Source organism: Lepidochelys kempii, chromosome 1 (genome assembly GCF_965140265.1).
Source record: "Lepidochelys kempii isolate rLepKem1 chromosome 1, rLepKem1.hap2, whole genome shotgun sequence".
Lineage (NCBI taxonomy): Eukaryota > Metazoa > Chordata > Testudines > Cheloniidae > Lepidochelys > Lepidochelys kempii.
Window position 1 is genome coordinate 259,329,717 of NC_133256.1, and position 19,285 is coordinate 259,349,001.

Below are 19,285 nucleotides of genomic sequence, written 5' to 3' on the forward strand. Positions count from 1 at the left end.
TGACCCCTGCCCCAGGTGGTCATGAACAAGAGGTGGTTTTGTCTTATGGGTTCTTTGGGATCAAACAGGGCATCTAAGCTCAGGAATCTAAATTCTCATTATGCAATCTTGCAAGGTTATGTTTTTGTCATGAAACATTTTCCCCCACTTTACTTTATCCGACTAGTGCAGCTTTCGCTCTGAAGAGGAAATGTATGTGGGGAAAATAACAAATATTTATAGAAATGGATATTTACTTACTGAGTATTCTTTTAATTTCATAAACTATTATTAAATTTACAAAAACCAGATAGACTTGTTTACTTGCATATTACTAACCTGCTAAGATATAAGGAGATCATTAATATCATGTTACACTGAGGTCACATGTCAGGTATGAGGCCATATTACAAATCTAGGGGAAATTACCTTTCAGATGACATGTCACATCTTCAACTTTTTCTAGTCTAGGCGGAGTTCACTAATACAGTGATCACAAAACATCTTTAATCTTAGTCTGTGTCTGTTTTGTTTTGTGTGTCTCAGGTGAATCGAACATGGTTTGGTATGATTCTGCAAAGCCAGTGCACACACAGCTCCACTCTGACTACCTGCAGCCTCTGGCCGAGATCAAAGCTGGGAGCAAAAACCGCATCCGATCTATTCATCATCTAGTGCAACAACTCCGGCTGATCAAATCCCTTGCAGAGATCGAGAGGATGAAAGTTGCCGGAAGGGTGACATCAGAGGTATGGGATGTGAACCCATCAAGGAAACAAAGGCAGTCATTTCTTGAGTGTGGGGTAGCATGGACTGGTACACTCATATAAAAGGAAACTGGGTTGAATTCAGCTAGGCTGGAGTGGTAACTTTAGTCTTGCCTGATCTCCCTTCATGGAGGCACAATTTCTTGACCTCTCTCAGTTAACCATACTCTACTTCCCTCCCCCATATCACAAAGAGTATGAGGCCTGCTGCTTGAACTGCTAGAGTGCTCAACCTTGACATAATTTCAGTCAAGACAACCAAGGAGTTGTTACATATCTGATGTCCTTTTAAAAAAAAAAAAAAAAGGATTTTTTTTGTGCTCCCGCCCTCTCCCCTGCTTCCTCATGCCATTCTTTCCCCTTCTTTTGCTACTTTTCTCTGGTTCTTGTATTACAGACCAGGGTGAGAAAGAGGGATGGTGCAGTTTCCTTCACATCCTTCACAACCTTGAATATTTTTGTCAAGGAAAGTGAAGTCAAAGGAGACTCTTCCCTCAGCTTCAAATCCCATGCTAATGAAAGGTCTATATTGTTGTTTGACAGGCTTTTATAGAGACAATGTTTGCCAGCAAATCCCCAGTGGATGAAGCATTTCTGTACGCTAAGGTCAGTATCTTGTTGGACTGTGGATGGTTCTGCGGAGGTAGAGAGGGCTGTGTATTGTTTATTTCTCCAGGAAGAGTAAAAGGATCTGAGAGCTGCCTATGGCTGATAAGGGGACAGAGCTGTGAGTGGAACCCAAGCCCCTTCTCACCCAACTTTTCTGGTTCCTTTGACATGCCTAAGACCTTCCCCAACAGCTGCAGCTCTGTCAAGCCTACACTTGAATTATGGCAGCAGAACATTTTGAAGTGTAGCATGGGCCATCAGCAGGCTTTCAACCCAGGACCTTTGATACTAAAAGCTGGATTTTTTTTACCCATTGAGCTAAAGGAGTAACTCCCTAAGCTGATAGCTGTAGTAAACTCTTAACCTCTTATGTGGACTAACCACTAGACAGCGACTGACACTGCCAGTGTGGGTTACACATCTGTCTCAGAAGGCTCTCTGTGTCAGTGTCTTTGCTTCAGAAGAGCAAGATGAATGGGGCTGCAGCTTCTGGAAAGCTTACTGCAAATCTAAAGGGTGCTTTAAAAAAAATACTTCTGTAAGGAAGCGCCGCACATTCTATAAACTGGATCATGCATTTTTCAGAACCTCTCATACGTTTAATAAAAATTGTCGTTGAAGCTACAGCAGCCTATCCCATTCCTTTAAAAGTGTAATAAGTATCGTAGCAGAGCAGAGAATATTCCTGGGTGTGACTTTCCCACCTGGGGGGTTGGGGTGAGATGCTAGTCAGTGTGGTAGTGAGGGAAGCAGCAATAAGGGGAGAAAAGGACAAAAAGATGCAATGAATAAAGAAATAGAAACAAGTAAAGGAGACAGAAAAGACAGAGAGAAAGAGAGAAGAAAATAAAAAAGAAACAAAACAAAATAAAAAATGGGGGCTGAATCCAGAGCCTGTGGTGTGTGCTGTAGAGAAGAGAACTCACAGTACAGGTGGGTATAGGTGAATTGGGAGTGTGCATGACAAGGAGAATGTCCTAATACACTTCATCTAAGTAATGTGCGACTGGAGGAAAGTCAGCATAAGTGGAAAATTGTTGGGGTGATGAATAAGGAATTCTGGGATTGTGTCTGAGGCTTTAGTGAAGATCCACAGGCTCTTCCATTCTCTCTTTCTTGTGCAAGGTATGAAAAGCAAGTGATAGATCACCGCCACCTGACTTTTGTCAATTATGTGGAACTACTAATGGGGTTAGTATAGTATAGTACAGAGACGAGGCATTAGTGTTCTTTGAAGTATTGTTAACTATTAATGTCAGATGTAGTCTGCATCCTAATAATTGTAATATAGGGTGTCACTAAGGGGGAAAGGTCAGAGAAGAGCCAGAAATGTGTGGGAGAAGGAGGGAGAGAGCAGTGAGTTTTCCAGTGAGGAATAAGGCTTTCCCATTTAGGATTTCATTGCTCTCCACACTGATGTACTTCCTATTGTTGTTTTGGCTAAGAACTAAATTTCTATGCCTGTACAGCTCTCTTTGCGTGTCTGGAGAGATTAATATTGGATGTATTCTACCCAGCAGTGCCAAGATCCAACCTCCACAAACTTCTGCTTTTACTCTAGATTCAGTCCTGGGGGATTCTGAATATTTACCTTCCCCCTACCCATTGCAAGATGTAGTGAATATCCAGTTTGTCCACTGGTCATGCCTTTTCTCTAGCATTTGAACCCAGAATATACCCAAATAACAAGTGATGTGATCTTAAATCTTTTTACAGTTTAGTTTATTAGCCCTCCCACATATGTACAAAATTCATCCCAAAATAATTACAATTACAAACTGCCTGCCACAGTTCTATGCAGAATTACAGTATCTTCTCTGAAATAACCCTCTAACATACATACAAAAAAATTAGACCTTTCCATGAAACAAATGCTTCCCAGAAGCATTTTCAGAAATACCTATAAAATACAAATTGAGGACTGAATCCTGCTTACTTTTCTCATCCAAATAGTTTTAGGGATTTTAGCAGGATTGCCTCTTTCAGCAAGACAAGCAGGATGTGGCCTTTGATGTCTGAGTTGAGTGGGGTCTGTCTGTCTGCTGATCAGTAGTGCAGACTTCTAGAGAAGCTGATTTAATTTAAGATGCAATTTAAAAAAACACCCTCCACCCAGAACTGTACTATACAATTCACTACCCAAAGCATTTAGATTGTGGGTACTGTGGGGCATTTTGTCCCACACAACTTGGCAAATTTTAAAAGATGTTTGGTAATGGTACTTTGTACTTGTTTAGCTCTTATGTCTGAGGACATTAACTAAATTCATCCTCACTCTATTATCTACTTCAGCATTGGAGGAAAGTGAGGAGTTGGGATTTCTTTCATGACTGTGGCACAAATAGTTGGGCATAACCTGTCTGAATCTGCTGATGTCTTCTGCTCTGACGTAAGATAGGGCACTCTTTTAATCAGGCAGTGAGACAGGGTCACAAAAATAGATATTGATCATAAAAGTTAGCAAAATCTAAAAATTTTGGTATTTCGGAATTAAAACACTCCTAAAGCTTGATAAAGAAGAACTTCAAAAATTTGCTAAGTTGTATGGGAAGTGAGAACAATGCTTTAAAAATGCACAAATCCCCACAAAAATGTATTAAAACATCATTAGTGTAGCATTTAGGAACTCGGACAGAGATAGATCTTCTATGAGACCAAACACTGGGTTCCAGACACTTCTGTGAAAAGTGATCATTCTGCGTCATCTTCTGCTGTTCTGTAGAACTCTTGGGCTGTTTTCATTCAGGAAATGCTGTTTTCGGTTTCATTTTCTTCTGGGTTACTGCCTTCTGCACAGACAGAGAGAATGGCAGTAGGGGCAGGAGCTATGGTTGCCCAGCACAGTTGCTTACTGTTCCAGAACTAATGGGCTTCTTCTCTCTGAATTGATTGTTCCAGTTTGAATTTGAATGCCGGGCACGAGGGGCTGACATCTTGGCTTACCCACCTGTGGTTGCTGGTGGCAACAGGTCGAACACCTTGCACTATATAAAAAACAACCAGCTTATCAAGGTAAATCAAATGTCTTCCATGTGTTTAAACTCCAGTGTACTGATACTGTGTCCATTTACCAGCCCCTGACCCCTGGTTACACCAGGCCTACCTGTACCCTCGTTGTCTCTGTAGTGGCAAGAAGTGCTGAAACGAATGGGGTGGAATGATTATTTACACAGCAATGGGAGATGGGAACATAATATAGTTGTTGGCAATAAGGCCAACTTCAAATCCATCCTTACCTTTTCACTGTCTGTCTTTTAATGCACCCATTTCCATATTTTCTAAAGGATGCTGAGCTAATTTGTTAGTCTCTAAGGTGCCACAAGGACTCCTCGTTGTTTCTGCTGATACAGACTAACATGGCTACCACTCTGAAACCTCTCATCGGATTGCAAATCTGCTCCTGTATCATGCATTTCTGTAGTGCTTGTGCAGGAGTCTAGAATGCTGGGTGGGTTTCTGACATTGTAAAAGTGAGAGAATAGCACCAGTCACACTGAAGACAAAGTTGTGGTAACAGGGATGCTAGGGCCCCTCCTCTCTCACCTGAATTCTTCAGCCTTGCTTTACTTTGGTGCACAGTAAGCTGCAGCAGCAAATTTATGCTCTTTTTATGACAGAAAAGTCCAATTAAATCCATTTAGCGTGGTTGAGAAGGGAGGGCAAAATTATTTGGGGTCTCTTTGACTTGCTGTTGGTGAATCTGTCTGCCTTGTTTTCTGGACTTCGAACCATTGAGTCCTTCTCCAGCAATTCTGACAAAACAATCTTAGCTTCGTGCAAGTCTCTGGAGGAGGTTACTACGTTACTATACTATATCTAGGACTCACATTTCAGTAGAACCTATTATCTTGCCTCCTCATTTATGTAGGAGTGAGCTTCCTTCCTGGCTTAATCTTTTGTTGAAGAGAGAGTGCTAGTTGGGTCCTTGAAATATTCTTCTCATACGCATGCATCCATGATAAGACCAGTCACTGTGTTTAAAAAAGGCTGCCATTGTTACACTGCTGGTCAAGGTCAGGCTTGCGAGCATAACTCGGATGGTTTCTGATAAAGCCAGTTCAAAGCATTTTTATTAGTTTTATGAGGAACTGATTATCATGAGGATACAATCATTAGCAAAACATTTGTCCTGCTTTTCCTCTGAGATGTACCTTTTTGCCAGCTGACATGATATTGTGTCTAGCTTGGAAGACATCCCCCAGGAAAATCCTAACTCGTCGTGACACTTCCTTCTAGAGGACTTTCCTTTCCTGTGCGGAAATGTGATTGAGTCACTCTAGAATTAAATCCCCCATTTCACCTAAATTTTTGGAGAAGGGTCCCCCTTACAATGGAGGAAGAAGGAGGTGGCAGTGTCAGGTAGCACGGTTAACACCTTGGCAACCACCCGTACAAAGCATGCCATTCCCACCAATTCAGATTAACTCAAAAATTGCCACTGATAATGTTAAAGTGTGGGTGGCTGCTCCCAAGTTAGACTCCACAATGACCTCTTGTTCCAGAGAAACTTCCCTTCCCATAGAATGAAAATTGTGCCCATTAAAAGATCCTATCATCTCAGACTGTTAGGTTCTCTTCATAGTGTCTTGGTGTTACTTCACAGAATAATTAAGTAGTGTCGTCACTGTCTCAGTCTGTAGAATACAAAGACAGGATGTTGACATAGTGAGACTGTCAGACAGTGGCCCTGCCTGGAGCATCCTCCAGCAGCCAAACAGGTGCATCTGCCTCAGTTTCCCCTCCTTCAGAATCCCCAATAACTCTGCCATGAATCTCTCACCCCATACTCCTCCTCCTTGGGGCTGGCTTGTTACAAAAACAGTGCAAATAGTCCAAAACAAAAGTCCCAAGACATCCCTTTCTCACAGTATATCATCCTTCAAATCCCAAGCTCTTTAATCCTCCCCTGTCCTTTTGCCAGGACAGTCACCCACTCTTTCCAGCGGGAATCCTCACACCCTCTCTGCTAGGAGTTCATCCTCACCAGGGGAACATCCCTGACTCCCCCTAGTTCCAGCTGTTCACTGTGGAGACATCTGTTGGTGAGCACACCAGTGCTCCCAGCCTTCAGTTGTCTCTGGCCCTCTCCTTCTCTCCAGGTTAGAAGTCATCAGACAACTCCCTCCGCTGCTTTCCAGCCTTCAGCCCTGTGACCCTGAATCTCTAGCTTGCGGAGGTCAGCCAGCAAACCCTTCTTGCTGCTCCCCTGCCTCCAGTCTTCCCCCAGGAGCCTCCTGCAGTTTCCTCCAGGGACCTCTTGATCTCTGGCTGTTCTCACCTATCAAGCTCTCACTCCCAGGCAGCTCTTGCCTGCCTTTTTTCTTGACTGACTCTTCCACCCTCTCAGTTTCTCCCTACTGATATGGCCAAGGTGCCTTCTCTTAATCCCCACTGGGAAGCAGCAGATGAGTCACTGGTGCACTGGCCTCTTCCTTCTTAAAGGGCCAGTGTCACCCTTTGATAGTGACATTTATAAGATAGTCAAACCCTGATCTTGAGTGTCTTCAGCAAAAAATTCTCCAGCATTTACTCAGTTTATTTTATTATTCCCAAGAAAACAAGCAGGGGATCATCCCACATTGAACTGAAATAATTAAGCCAGTTTCTTACAAGAGGTTTAAAATGGAGTCCAAATGGAAAGTCAGACTAGCAGTGAATCCAAACTACTTATGTAAATGTTCATAATATTTGTCAACCTATACTGATAGATGTTCCTGGTGTTTAGCTGCTAAGATTCTGCTTCATGGATTTCCCCCTAGTGCACAGAGAACTACACCCTCCCATTGACTCTGAGATCAATGGTCAGGAGGCCACGTTCTGTGCTGGCTGCCATGCCAATGCCCATGCCATGCCATGCCAATGGGATGACACTTAGTGTAAGTCAATACAGAATTTGGCCCAAAGGTTTTACAGAACTGTTTGCTCGGTTGGCAGCCTGTTTAAGGAAGTAGCGCATGGCAGTTTCTCCATGCTTGTACCCTGGGCTTGCACATGGTTGCTTTCTGTGGGAGACACAGAGCTATTTGATGGGCACTGGAACCATACGGCTGAATTGGACTAAAGTGAATAGAAGGTAAAGTGGATGTGAATGTGTCCTAAAGTCTCGGCTTCCCATGACCTGATGCATCTCAGAATCTATCTCTGCACTGCTGTGGGCAGTCCCAGTCCCAGGAGAGAGCAGTGAAGATAACAGAAATTGTTTTAAAGTTTCAGTCCCACAATGCTGCTCTGTCCGAGGGGGAGTATGCTTGTTCAGTCTCCTGATATCTTGTAACAAGGATGGTTCCCTGGGCTAGAACTCGTCAACTGTCCCTTTTCCTCTCTGGAGCCCATGCACAAGAGGCACTGGACTTTCTCATCTCCTTCTCTGTAAAACCCTTTCAATCCTGATTATTATCACAGAATTCCTGTTAAAAGAGATCTCTCTATTGGAGACTGACTGGTATAAAGTGATGATCACAGACGCCAGCCCGTTTGAATAAAGATGGCTCCTTTGGGTGCAGAATAGTTCAGGGGAATAGAGCTCAGGCTTTCTAAGTATTGGCACCATTCAAGACTACCTAGCAGGGTAACTGAACAATTCAGCCATAGTTGCTTTTCTGAACATGTGGAACTGGAATACTATTCTGTGAGAGGAGTCCAGTCTCCACTCCATCTTTGCAGAAAAGAATCCCCTTGTCCCAGGGGTCAGCCTCTCAGAGGAAGCCCCTTTCACAGAGGAAGATTAGCAGCTGCCCTGAGCCATGGTATATTTCTTCTTCTCCAGGATGGAGAAATGGTCTTACTGGATGGTGGGTGTGAGTCTTCCTGCTACGTAAGTGACATCACTCGTACCTGGCCCATCAATGGCAGGTAAGATGCCCACATATGGAAATGTGCTATGCGTTACCTCTGAGAGAGTGTGAGGATTGTGGTTGAGTGTGGGCATAGATGCATTAATCTGTGATTAGCCATAAGCTTGTGTGTGTGTGCGCGTGATGTCTGTCTATGTAAGTATTTCAGTGCATGCATCACTAGAGTATCTCAGAGTAACCAAAATTACATAAAACAAACATTCAGGGTGAGGACCTGTATGCCTCAGCCTTTCCTTATCAGTCACTGTAAGAATGTACATGGTTAGTACTATTTTTTGATTTCCCCCCTCTTAGTGTATCTACCAAGACAAATCTAAGATTACAGAGATGGGTCTTGCCTTTCCTTGTGCAGGGGCTGACTCTGGGCCTGTGAGTGAGATGTAAGGGAACTGGTGTTTAGTCCATGTGTGAGTGGCTGCCTGTCTCAGGTCAGGAAGGTTCCGTTAAGTGTGCCTGTGATGGTTGGGTTGGTTCCAGTGTCTCTTTGCTCGCATACTTCCCTTCAAACTGCAGCTTTGCCTTGCTTGGCTTCAGGCCAAGGATTCCAACCAAGGGTCCACTCTCCACAGCAGGGAAGGAGGTGACCTCATTAGTACCTTGTGTGTCCTTTCATATTGACAGCCACTATGTTCTCTTCTCAGTGCTTCAGCACTGAGCTGTGCCTGACTCAGAACTGCGCCTGACCTGGGAACTTCCCATTTGAGATGTGACCACCTTCACTTTCCCCTGGCTTTCAGGTTCACTGATCCCCAAGCAGAGCTGTACCAGGCTGTCCTGGAGATCCAGAAGTCCTGCCTGAGCCTCTGCTCTCCTGGTGTGAGCCTGGAGAATATCTACAGCCTCATGCTGAGCCTTATGGGACAGAAGCTGAAAGAGCTGGGGATCCTAAAGAAAAGCACCACTGAGAACCACCTCTTCAAGGTACTTTAATTCTCTTCACCCTGGCATAGAATCATAGAATATCAGGGTTGGAAGGGACCCCAGAAGGTCATCTAGTCCAACCCCCTGCTCGAAGCAGGACCAATTCCCAGTTAAATCATCCCAGCCAGGGCTTTGTCAAGCCTGACCTTAAAAACCTCTAAGGAAGGAGATTCTACCACCTCCCTAGGTAACGCATTCCAGTGTTTCACCACCCTCTTAGTGAAAAAGTTTTTCCTAATATCCAATCTAAACCTCCCCCACTGCAACTTGAGACCATTACTCCTCGTTCTGTCATCTGCTACCACTGAGAACAGTCTAGAGCCATCCTCTTTGGAACCCCCTTTCAGGTAGTTGAAAGCAGCTATCAAATCCCCCCTCATTCTTCTCTTCTTCAGGCTAAACAATCCCAGCTCCCTCAGCCTCTCCTCATAACTCATGTGTTCCAGACCCCTAATCATTTTTGTTGCCCTTCGCTGGACTCTCTCCAATTTATCCACATCCTTCTTGTAGTGTGGGGCCCAAAACTGGACACAGTACTCCAGATGAGGCCTCACCAATGTCGAATAGAGGGGAACGATCACATCCCTCTATCTGCTCGCTATGCCCCTACTTATACATCCCAAAATGCCATTGGCCTTCTTGGCAACAAGGGCACACTGCTGACTCATATCCAGCTTCTCGTCCACTGTCACCCCTAGGTTCTTTTCCGCAGAACTGCTGCCTAGCCATTCGGTCCCTAGTCTGAAGCTGTGCATTGGGTTCTTCCATCCTAAGTGCAGGACCCTGCACTTGTCCTTATTGAACCTCATCAGATTTCTTTTGGCCCAATCCTCCAATTTGTCTAGGTCCTTCTGTATCCTATCCCTCCCCTCCAGCGTATCTACCACTCCTCCCAAACCATCCCCAGACCAGATCTGGTCCTTATCTCCTTGCAGGAAAGACAATCTGTATGGCAATCCATGCACAAGCCCTGGCGACCTGGGTTCAGGGCTCACTTCAGTATATGACTATCTCATGTTGCTACAGCCCTGACAGGAACATGTCCAATAAAAATGTGAAGCAAGGGGAGGCAATGCCTGTTTCTCTCAGCAGGTGGCAGCACAGCCAGATCAGATTGCATCAGCAGTTCTCAAGAAATGTAAAGGGGATGGGGTGGGGAACAGGAGGTGGGATTAGATGTTTTCCTTCCTTCTTACAATGAGATCCTTAGGTGGGGGAGGAGATTAGGGTGGTGCAGTGGAAGGGTGACCAGATGTCCTGTTTTTGAAGGGACAGTCCCGTATTTAAGTCTTCCTGCAGGTGTCCTGATTTTCCTTAAAAATGGGCAAATCGTCCCGTATTTTCTGTCTTTCTTCCCCCTACCCCCCAGAGTACTGGTGGGTCCTGCTGCTGGCCAGATCTCTGCCCACCCATCAGCGGTGAGTGTGGGGTGATCTAGTGGCTGTTGATGGGGGTGGGTGTGCAAAGCTGGTGGCAAGGTGAAGATGCAGCATGTGGGGCAGGCCACTCCCCCTGTTGGTCCATCAGCGCAACCACCGCTGCATGCCAGCTCTCAGCCAGCAGGGCCGTGGCCCGTTTCCAGCCAACACTGGCTGCGCACTGCGACGACTGGTTTGTGCGGGCAGGTGCCAGGCGGCGGCCGGTTACATGTCACCTCTTCTGATCACCCATCAGCCCTTTAAGTGCTCCCCCTCTTGCTGTTCTCTCCCTGCTTTGCCCCTCTGCCCAACCCCCCCATGACCTGCTGCTCCTCCATATCCCCACTGGTGGGACGCATCCTGCTGCTCCCAATGCTGTGCAGACAACCAGCCCCTGGTCAGAGTACTCAGCTCACCAACACCAGGCTTCTTCTCCTCAGCCCGGGGTGCTGGGCAGGAGGAGCTGAGCCCTGCATGTGCCAAAGCCCTGCACAGTGTTGGCATGGGAAGCGCCTCTGCCCCTCAGCTAAGCTCTGGAATGGGGGGGCGGGGGAGAAATGATTGCCAGCCTGTTCATGCCCTGAACCTGCAGGCTCCGCAGCAGCCCCTTGGGCAGGGGCATAGCACCCTCTGCACTCACCTCCTCCCACACCACCCTGGCTCCTGACCCCAGGGAGCATGGGGCTGCTCCGTCCCCATGGCACCCTCCTCTGCTGAGCCACCTCTCTGGCCAGGTTTGCTGAACCCCCTGCAGTCAAGTTCCCAGGGCCCTGGTGCACAAGGCATGCTTAGGGCTCAACCACTTCCTGCCTGCGCCATAGCCGGGGTTGGGAGGACAGGAGGCAGCTGGGTCATGTCGGTGCTGGTGGCCAGCAGCAGCCTGGAGGTGTTAACTGCCTTTCTGCACTGTATGGGCAGGAAGGAACAAGCTGCTTCCAGACACAGACAGGTTGGGGGAAGAGTTGAGCTCTGCAAAGGCACAGACCGGATCATCCTCTGCGGCTGGGAGCAGCTCCTGTCCCTTCCCTTCCGCAGAGTGCCGAAAGGCTGCTGCTGGCCATGTTCTGCTGTGAGCCTTGGCAGAAATCTAGGGAAGGCAGTGTATGTGACCCTGTGTGCCCCCTCACTTGTTGCCTCGGGAAGATGTGGTGCCGGGTACCGGGAGAGGCAGGTCAGTCCCAGGGGCCCAGCCAGACATGGAGGGTGGGGTTGGTCGGTCACCCCCCACATGAGGAAGTTATGTGGGAGTGGGGGGTGGGTGGGGGAAGAGTGTCACCCCTCCCTGTGTGAACCCTAAAACCTTAAAGATAAGAAGGTAAATAAAAAGAATCCAATTACGCAGAATTTTTTTTAACGGGGGCTCAGTCAGCTTGATGTTAATTTGAACATTTGTACTGCATAGTTCTGAATGATAGCCATTGAACTTGCTTGAATATGAGTAATTTTACCAGGTGTCCGGTATTCAGCATAGGTAAATATGGTCACCCAATGCAGTGGGGTTAAGCATTGTAGGGAGGGATGAAGTGAAACCTGTACAGCATTCTAAGCCTAGTCCTTCGAGAACATTTTATCCACATCACAAAATCACTGCACGGTTTGCTGCAAATTGCTGGCCCTGTTGATGAGTGGTCCAGGCCTGGAGTATTCAAGGGATGCAGGTCAGAGCGGAACTATATTGGCAGAGCTGTTTGAGGGGGCCTAAGACTGAAGTATGTGGTGTGTGCAGGCCAGGAGTGAAGAGATTTGGCTACTCTATTGAATCCAGCCGGGAAGCTGTCTGCTCTAGGCTTGGCTCAAGCCAGCGATCATCATTTGTTCCCATGAGCACCCAGTTCCCCCGCAGGCTAACATGAAATGGAGGAAAGCCCCCAGTGATCCTTTGGGGATGAGACTGATGAGCACAGTCCTTATGACAAGCACAAATCATCCTGTTCCTATACATCCCACCCTTCCTCTCTTTTCTTCGTAATAAGTCTTCAAGTATGTAAAAGGTTGTTACAAAGAGGAGGGTGATAAATTCTTCTTTAACCACTGAGGAGAGGACAGGACAGAAAGACCTTAAATTGAAGCAGGGGAGATTCAGGTTAGACATAAAAAAACCTTTCTATCTGTAAGGATATATAAGCACTGGAACAAATTACGAAGGGAAGTTGTGAAATCTCTGTCACTGGAGATTTTTAAGAACAGGTTAGACCAGGGGTCAGCAACCTATGGCATGCATGCCAATTTTTAATGGCACGCTGCTGTCTGCCGGACCCCAGCAGACAGCAGCGTGCCATTAAAAGCCCGGCTCGGGCCGCTCTTCTCCGCCCCCCCCCCCCCCCATGCACCACTCTCTCCTTGCAGGGCAGGCAAGCTTCCCCCTCCCCCTGCCTCTTCCCCCAGCATGCTGGGTTCCTGCCCCTCCTCCTCTCCCTCCCTGCGGCGGCCCTTGCTACAGAGGGGGAGAGGGAAAAGCGGAGTCCAGGGAACTTGCGGAAGGGGGTGGAATTGGCATATCTCCTCCAGCCCCCTGTCGTGAGCCGCTCAGGGTGGGGGGCTGGGAGTACCCCAACAACCCCAGCCCACACCCCCTGCCCTGAACCCTCCTCACACACCGCAGCCCCCTGCCCTGACTCCTGCACCCCACACATATACCCAGCCCCCCCACACGCCATGCCCTGACTCTTGCACCCCCCACATCCCCACCCGCACCCTGAGCACCAAATGGGAGCTCCTGCACACCTCCCCACACACACACACACTTTTCCACCTGCACCCCTCGCACCAAATGGGAGCTGCCCAGGTAAGCACTCCACATCCAAACCTCCTGCCCCAACCCTGAGCCCCCTCCCTCATTCTAGCTCCTGGCCAGACCCTACACCCCTACCACCAGCCTGATCCTTCACCTCCAGCCCTGTTCTCAGCACACTCCCACCCTCAGCTCAGTGCAGAGAGAGGAAGAGAACGGCTAGAACCAGGGAGAAGGTAGGTACCCACTCCATGTGGACAGGGCCGGGACCCCAGACTGGCAGCGGGCTGAGCGGGGCTGGCAGCCGGGACCCTGGCCAGCAGGAGCCAGCAGATGGAACCCCAGACCGACAGTGGGCTGAGTGGCAGCAGGCTGAGCCGCTCAGCCCACTGCCGGTCTGGGGTTCTGGCTGCCGGCCCCGCTCAGCCCACTGCCGGCCTAGGTGAATGGAACCCCAGGCCGGCAGCGGGCTGAGCGGGCCGGCGGTGTAAGATCAGCATTTTAATTTAATTTTAAATGAAGCTTCTTAAACGTTTTGAAAACCTTGTTTACATACGACAATAGCTTAGTTATATAATATATAGACTTAGAGAGAGAGACCTTCTAAAAACGTTAAAATGTATTTTTGGCATGCAAAACCTTAAATTAAAGTGAATAAATGAAGACTCGGCACACCACTTCTGAAAGGTTGCCAACCCCTGGGTTAGACAAACACCTGTCAGGGATGGCCTATAATAGAAAATACTTAGTCCTGCTTCAGTGCAGGGGACTGGACTAGATGACCTATTGAGGTCCCTTCCAGTCCTACATTTCTATGATTCTGTGTTGGGATGGAGGATCAGGGGCCAGGTTCAGTGGCTGTAGTAACAGTGTTTTCCTTCTTGCTAGGTTGTTCGGAAGTACTGCCCACATCATGTGGGCCATTACCTGGGTATGGATGTTCATGACACACCAGACATGTCCCGATCACTCCCACTCCAGCCAGGCATGGTGATAACCATTGAGCCAGGTAAAAGGACACACTTTCAACCCTGATTCACTCTGATGATGATATGATATAATTTGACATAGCTCCCTGGACATTCAAACCAAAATGCTTGAGGTGCTTTACAATGGAGTTAAAAACACATACTGTACTAGGAAAGCACAGTGAATTATTACCCTCCCAGCATATAACGAGAACTAGTTAGTTGCAAGGGTGAGCTCTTAAAGCGTATTCCTTAATCTTTACAAAGTAAGCATTCTGCTGTGACGCTTTCCTTCAGATCGTTACAGTCGGGCTTAAAGCCCTCAGATAAAAACTGGGCTCTGACGCGGACTTTCTTTTCTCTGCCCTTCTCCCCCATTGCCCAGAGCACTGTCAATGTCCTTTTTCATATAGGCAGCACTGACATCAAGAAATGCAGAAAGGCTGAATGGAAGCATGAGGGTTTATATTCACATACAGGGGGTCTGTACGTAGCAGGGAAGTGCTGTCTTCTCTCCCCATCCTCTAGAAGCTGCCCCAAACAGTGGGGAATGAGAGAAACTTTCCTTGACAAAGCTCTTCCGGTTTGACCCCCTCCAGTATCGCTCAGTGCACAGTCCTGCCCTCATCACCATGTGAGCCAGTGAAGGAGGGGAGCATTCTGTAGTGTCTTCTCATCCTGCTCTTCTGAGGGGTTTTATTCCCTCCTTTCCCTCAGGCATCTACATCCCCCAGGATGACATGGCCGCCCCAGAGAGGTTACGTGGCCTCGGTGTGCGCATTGAGGATGACGTTGTGGTAACGGAGGACGCGCCCCTGATCCTGTCTGCAGACTGCCCCAAGGAGATCTATCATGTCGAGCAGATCTGTGGCCGCAGCCTGTGATCGCTCTCCTCTGCCTTATACACCCTCCGTGGGTTCCTCAGGAAATGTGCTCCCTCATAGGCATGCAGTGATATATATTTCTGTGAATGGACCTGGTTGTAGGGCAGTGAGGGTGGGAGGTTGGGATGGAAGTTGTTGCTGTGTGGACTCTGTAGTTAGGACAGGGAATTGGATTGTTAATGGCTCAGGTAACATGACTGTTAGAAAGCGAAGAAACCATTTATTTACGTAGTTAACATCTGTTCTAGTTAGTGCTGATTTAAAGATCTAGAATGCAGGAGGCGGATCTCTCCACTCCTGTTCTCGTGCACATGATCTGTTTCAGTTCTGTCAGCAGGACAGTAGCGCGCCTTTCCCCCTCTGCGCCACCCCCCCCTTTCTTCCTTGCGGGTCCTTGAACCGGATGCAGTGGCTGAGGGCCAGGTGCCACACGTTGCTCTTTGTTGGCCGTTTCACACCAGCCCAGTCAGACACCGATGGAAGTGAAAACGTTAAAAAGTTTGTCTGGGAGAGGGGGCAAGTGGGTTGTTTTGGGCTTCTGTGGAGCAATGATAAGAGGAGTTTTGGGAGACAGAAAGATGGGGTTGGGTTGTGGGTAGTTTGTATTGGTGCAGAAGGATTTTAGCATCTAGGGAAGAGAATACGTTAGGCTCTCTTTCTAGGAGGTTTGAGAAAGATTGGCAATAGGAAGGAGGGGTCATCTGAAGGCATACAGCAGTATGGGTTCGGAGTTGGGAGAGGGGACTGACTGGGTTCAGTGCACTTGGTGCATGTTTGGATTGCCCATTCATCCAGCCTTCTGGTCTCTTCTCCCCCCCCACCCTCCCCAGATTCTCAGCTCCAGACTTCCACTCTACCTCCCCCACACCCTACCCCCAGTTCTTCTACCTGAGATCAACTTGATTGCACTGGTTCTCACTGATGAGCTGCTGTCTCTCTAGTTCAAATGTGTACATTAGTGTACAGCTGTGTCTGGGACAGTCCAAATCCCATCCAGTGCTTGAATGGCAGGTGCAGGCAACCACACCAATGCCCCTCAAGCAGCCCAGAATGTATTTTGTAACTTGTTAAGAGAGAAGAATAACCTCGAGTAGGGGGTTCCAGTAGTCTCCCCTTTGAAAGTTTTTTTGAACATATAGGTCACCTGCCTTTTGGTGATTTCCAAGTTTTGGTTTTTAAAAAATATTTTATTATTATTTTTTTTAAAAGGTCTTTGACGTTATCTATGAGCCAGGTATAAATGTGACCCCTTGCCTTCAAGGGTAGATGAATGAATTTTCAGGCTCTAGAGAAGAGGATGAATCTTAATTCTCCATTCCCTTCCAACATTCAATCCATTTCAAACAATGGTAAATGTATCTATAATACATATATACTGTGTTTGGTTATTTATTGGTCATATTTTGGCAATTAGCTTTCTATTTAATACATTGTGAAAAATATCACTTACTACAATGTATATCCCTTGTTTTATTTACACATTATTTTGCTTCACTCCATTTTTTTCCCCCTCTTCTAAGGTAGATCTCTCTGTATTTTCTCCTCTGTTGTTTCCAGTGTAGTTTTTTTTTATTTAGTTCTCTCCTTTCCCTGTGCTTGCTTTCTATCTTTCTTTCTTCCAAAATTTAACTTCCTAATCCCTGTGCTTCTCTTTTCTAATCGATCCCTCAATCTCTCCACCAACTCAGCCGCATGACTCTAGCAATTAACATATAGGACTGGGAGTCAGGACATCTGAATTCTCTTCCTAGCTCTCTGCTGATTTTGTGTGACTTTTGGCAAAACCTTCTGTACCCCTCTGTGCTTCGTTTTCCTCTTCTGCAAAACCTACCTACTTCTTTCAGGTGGGTGTTGCAAGACTTGCTTAATTAGGGCCAAATTGTGAACCCTAGTGGATGTGTGCATCTCCCATTGCCTTCAAGGGGAGATAGGTACATGCATCCAAGGGATTAATTTGACCCTTTAAAGGCTTCTAACTTACCTGACCTGTTTTTTTTTGTTTGTTTGTTTGTTTTTTTAAATAAGCAAGGGGAAAAAAGTGACGCTTTTAGTGAGTTTTACAGATCAATCTATACCTATTTAAAAGAATCTACTATATTTTGATTGTAATAATTTTGTTAAATCACAGATACTACAGTGACAAGTACAATATAAATTGTTAGAAAAAAGGCTCACTAAAGATATATGGAGATGCTTTGTATTGCTGCTAATGTGCTAACTGATAATCATTTAGCCTGTACTCTAAATCTGTTACACATAACGTTATTCCAGACATGCCTTTAGTGCTGTGCCAACCAATAGCTACAGGTAGTAACTTTGGACTTCGAATTTACATGACTAGCTGTGAATAACATTCACCTGTAAAGTTTTATATTTTCCCATGTACCTGTAACTGCAGAGTTGATGATTGTGTATCTATTTGTAAATAAAACTTTGAAATACAAAGTTATTTTTGAAAAAAGGATAATTTGTATTAAGTCATTTCTCTGACCATAAAGTTACATAAGAGCTAAGAACTTCCAATAAGAACTTTCTTTTTCAGAGAGATATAAGCCACCTGTAAATTAACTCAGAATGAATTAACATGTTGTTGTTTTTTCTTGGACCAGGACCCCATTGTGCTACTAGCTATACAAACACAGTACAAAAAGATGGATTTATAATCTAAGTATAAGACAAGAGACAACAGATGGATACCGACAGACAAGGGAATACAAGTAAACAATAACACAGCATTAGTCAGCATGATAAGCAGTGGTCTTTTAGTGAATATTTTTGAATGCAGGCACATAGTAAATAGTTATCCAAGAAAATGGTGTGTGATTTTCCTTACAGAGGTGGTTCCTGGGAATGTTGGAGCTTAAATTTGTGATTTAGTACAGAATATAAATTGTTTGTTCATAGTTCTATTGAGTGAAGAGTAATGGATCTCCTAGAGCAAGGGTGGGCAAACTTTTTGGCCCAAGAGGCACATCTGGATATGGAAATTGTATGGCGGGCCATGAATGCTCACAAAATTAGGGGTTGGGGTGCGGGAGCAGGTGAGGACTCCAGCTGGGGGTGCAGGCTCTGGGGTGGGGTTGGGGATGAGGGGTTTGGGGGAACATGAAGGTATTCCGGGCTGGGATTGAGGGGTTTGGAGGGCGGGAGGGGGATCAGGGTTGGGGCAAGGGGTTGGGGTGCAGGAGGGGGTCAGGGGTGCAGGCTCTGGGTGGCGCTTACCTCAAGCAGCTCCCAGAAGCAGCAGCATGTCTCCCCTCCAGCTCCTATGTGTAGGCGCGGTCAGGAGGATCTGCTGCGTGCTGCCCCATCCGCAGGCGCTGCCCCTGCAACTCCCATTAGCCACGGTTCCCAGCCAATGGGAGCTGTGGGGGCCATGATTGGGGTGGGAGCAGCGTGCGGAGCCCCCTGGCTGTCCCCATGTGTAGGAGCCGGACAGGGGACACATGCTGCCGCTTCTGGGAGCCAAGTGGGGCAAGCCCCCAACCCCACTCCTCTGTGGGAATTCAAGGGCCGGATTAAAATGTCTGGAGGGCCAGATGTGGTCCGAGGGCCGTAGTTTGCGCCCCGCCCCCGGTCCTAGGGCCTGTGTGTCCTTCAGACAGTTGTAAGATTGTCAGATTCAAGTTGAGATTTGTTCTGGATTCTATATTTCTTCCATTTTGTTTAGCCATTTCTTCAGTATAGGAATTTCTTTAGGAGCCATAGCCCAGTAGTGCATTTGTATGTTGCTGCAATTAGTTTTTTGAACAAATGTTGCTCATTGTTGTTCTGAGTGATTAAGGAGGGTGTATCCCCCAGAACAGTGGTTCTCAACCAGGGGTACTTGTACCCCTGGTTGTACACAGAGGTCTTCCAGGGGGTACATCAACTCAGCTAGATAGTTGCCTAGTTTTACAACAGGCTACATAAAAAGCACTAGTGAAATCAGTACAAACTAAAATTTCATACAGACAGTGACTTGTTTATATTGCTCTATATACTATACACGGAAATGTAAGTACAAGATTTATATTCAGATTGATTTATTTTATAATTATAGGGTAAAAAGAGAAAGTAAGCAATTCTTTCAGTAATAGTGTGCTGTGACACTTCTTGTATTCTTACATCTGATTTTGTAAGCAAGTTGTTTTAAGTGGGGTGAAACTTGGGAT

The 19,285-nt window shown here is 46.6% G+C and overlaps 1 protein-coding gene across 1 annotated transcript in view; it reads left to right on the forward strand.

The window, feature by feature from the left end:
• The window catches only part of XPNPEP3 (X-prolyl aminopeptidase 3), a 28,495-nt gene extending 10,397 nt beyond the window's left edge, over positions 1–18,098 (forward strand). Inside the window, exons 4-10 of the mRNA XM_073327135.1 lie at positions 526–728; positions 1,290–1,352; positions 4,254–4,367; positions 8,122–8,207; positions 8,947–9,130; positions 14,168–14,288; positions 14,965–18,098. Of these exons, the coding sequence (XP_073183236.1) occupies positions 526–728; positions 1,290–1,352; positions 4,254–4,367; positions 8,122–8,207; positions 8,947–9,130; positions 14,168–14,288; positions 14,965–15,131 (938 nt within the window). The 3' untranslated portion in view covers positions 15,132–18,098. The remainder of the gene's footprint in view (positions 1–525; positions 729–1,289; positions 1,353–4,253; positions 4,368–8,121; positions 8,208–8,946; positions 9,131–14,167; positions 14,289–14,964) is intronic.
• The last annotated feature ends 1,187 nt before the right edge of the window (positions 18,099–19,285 follow it).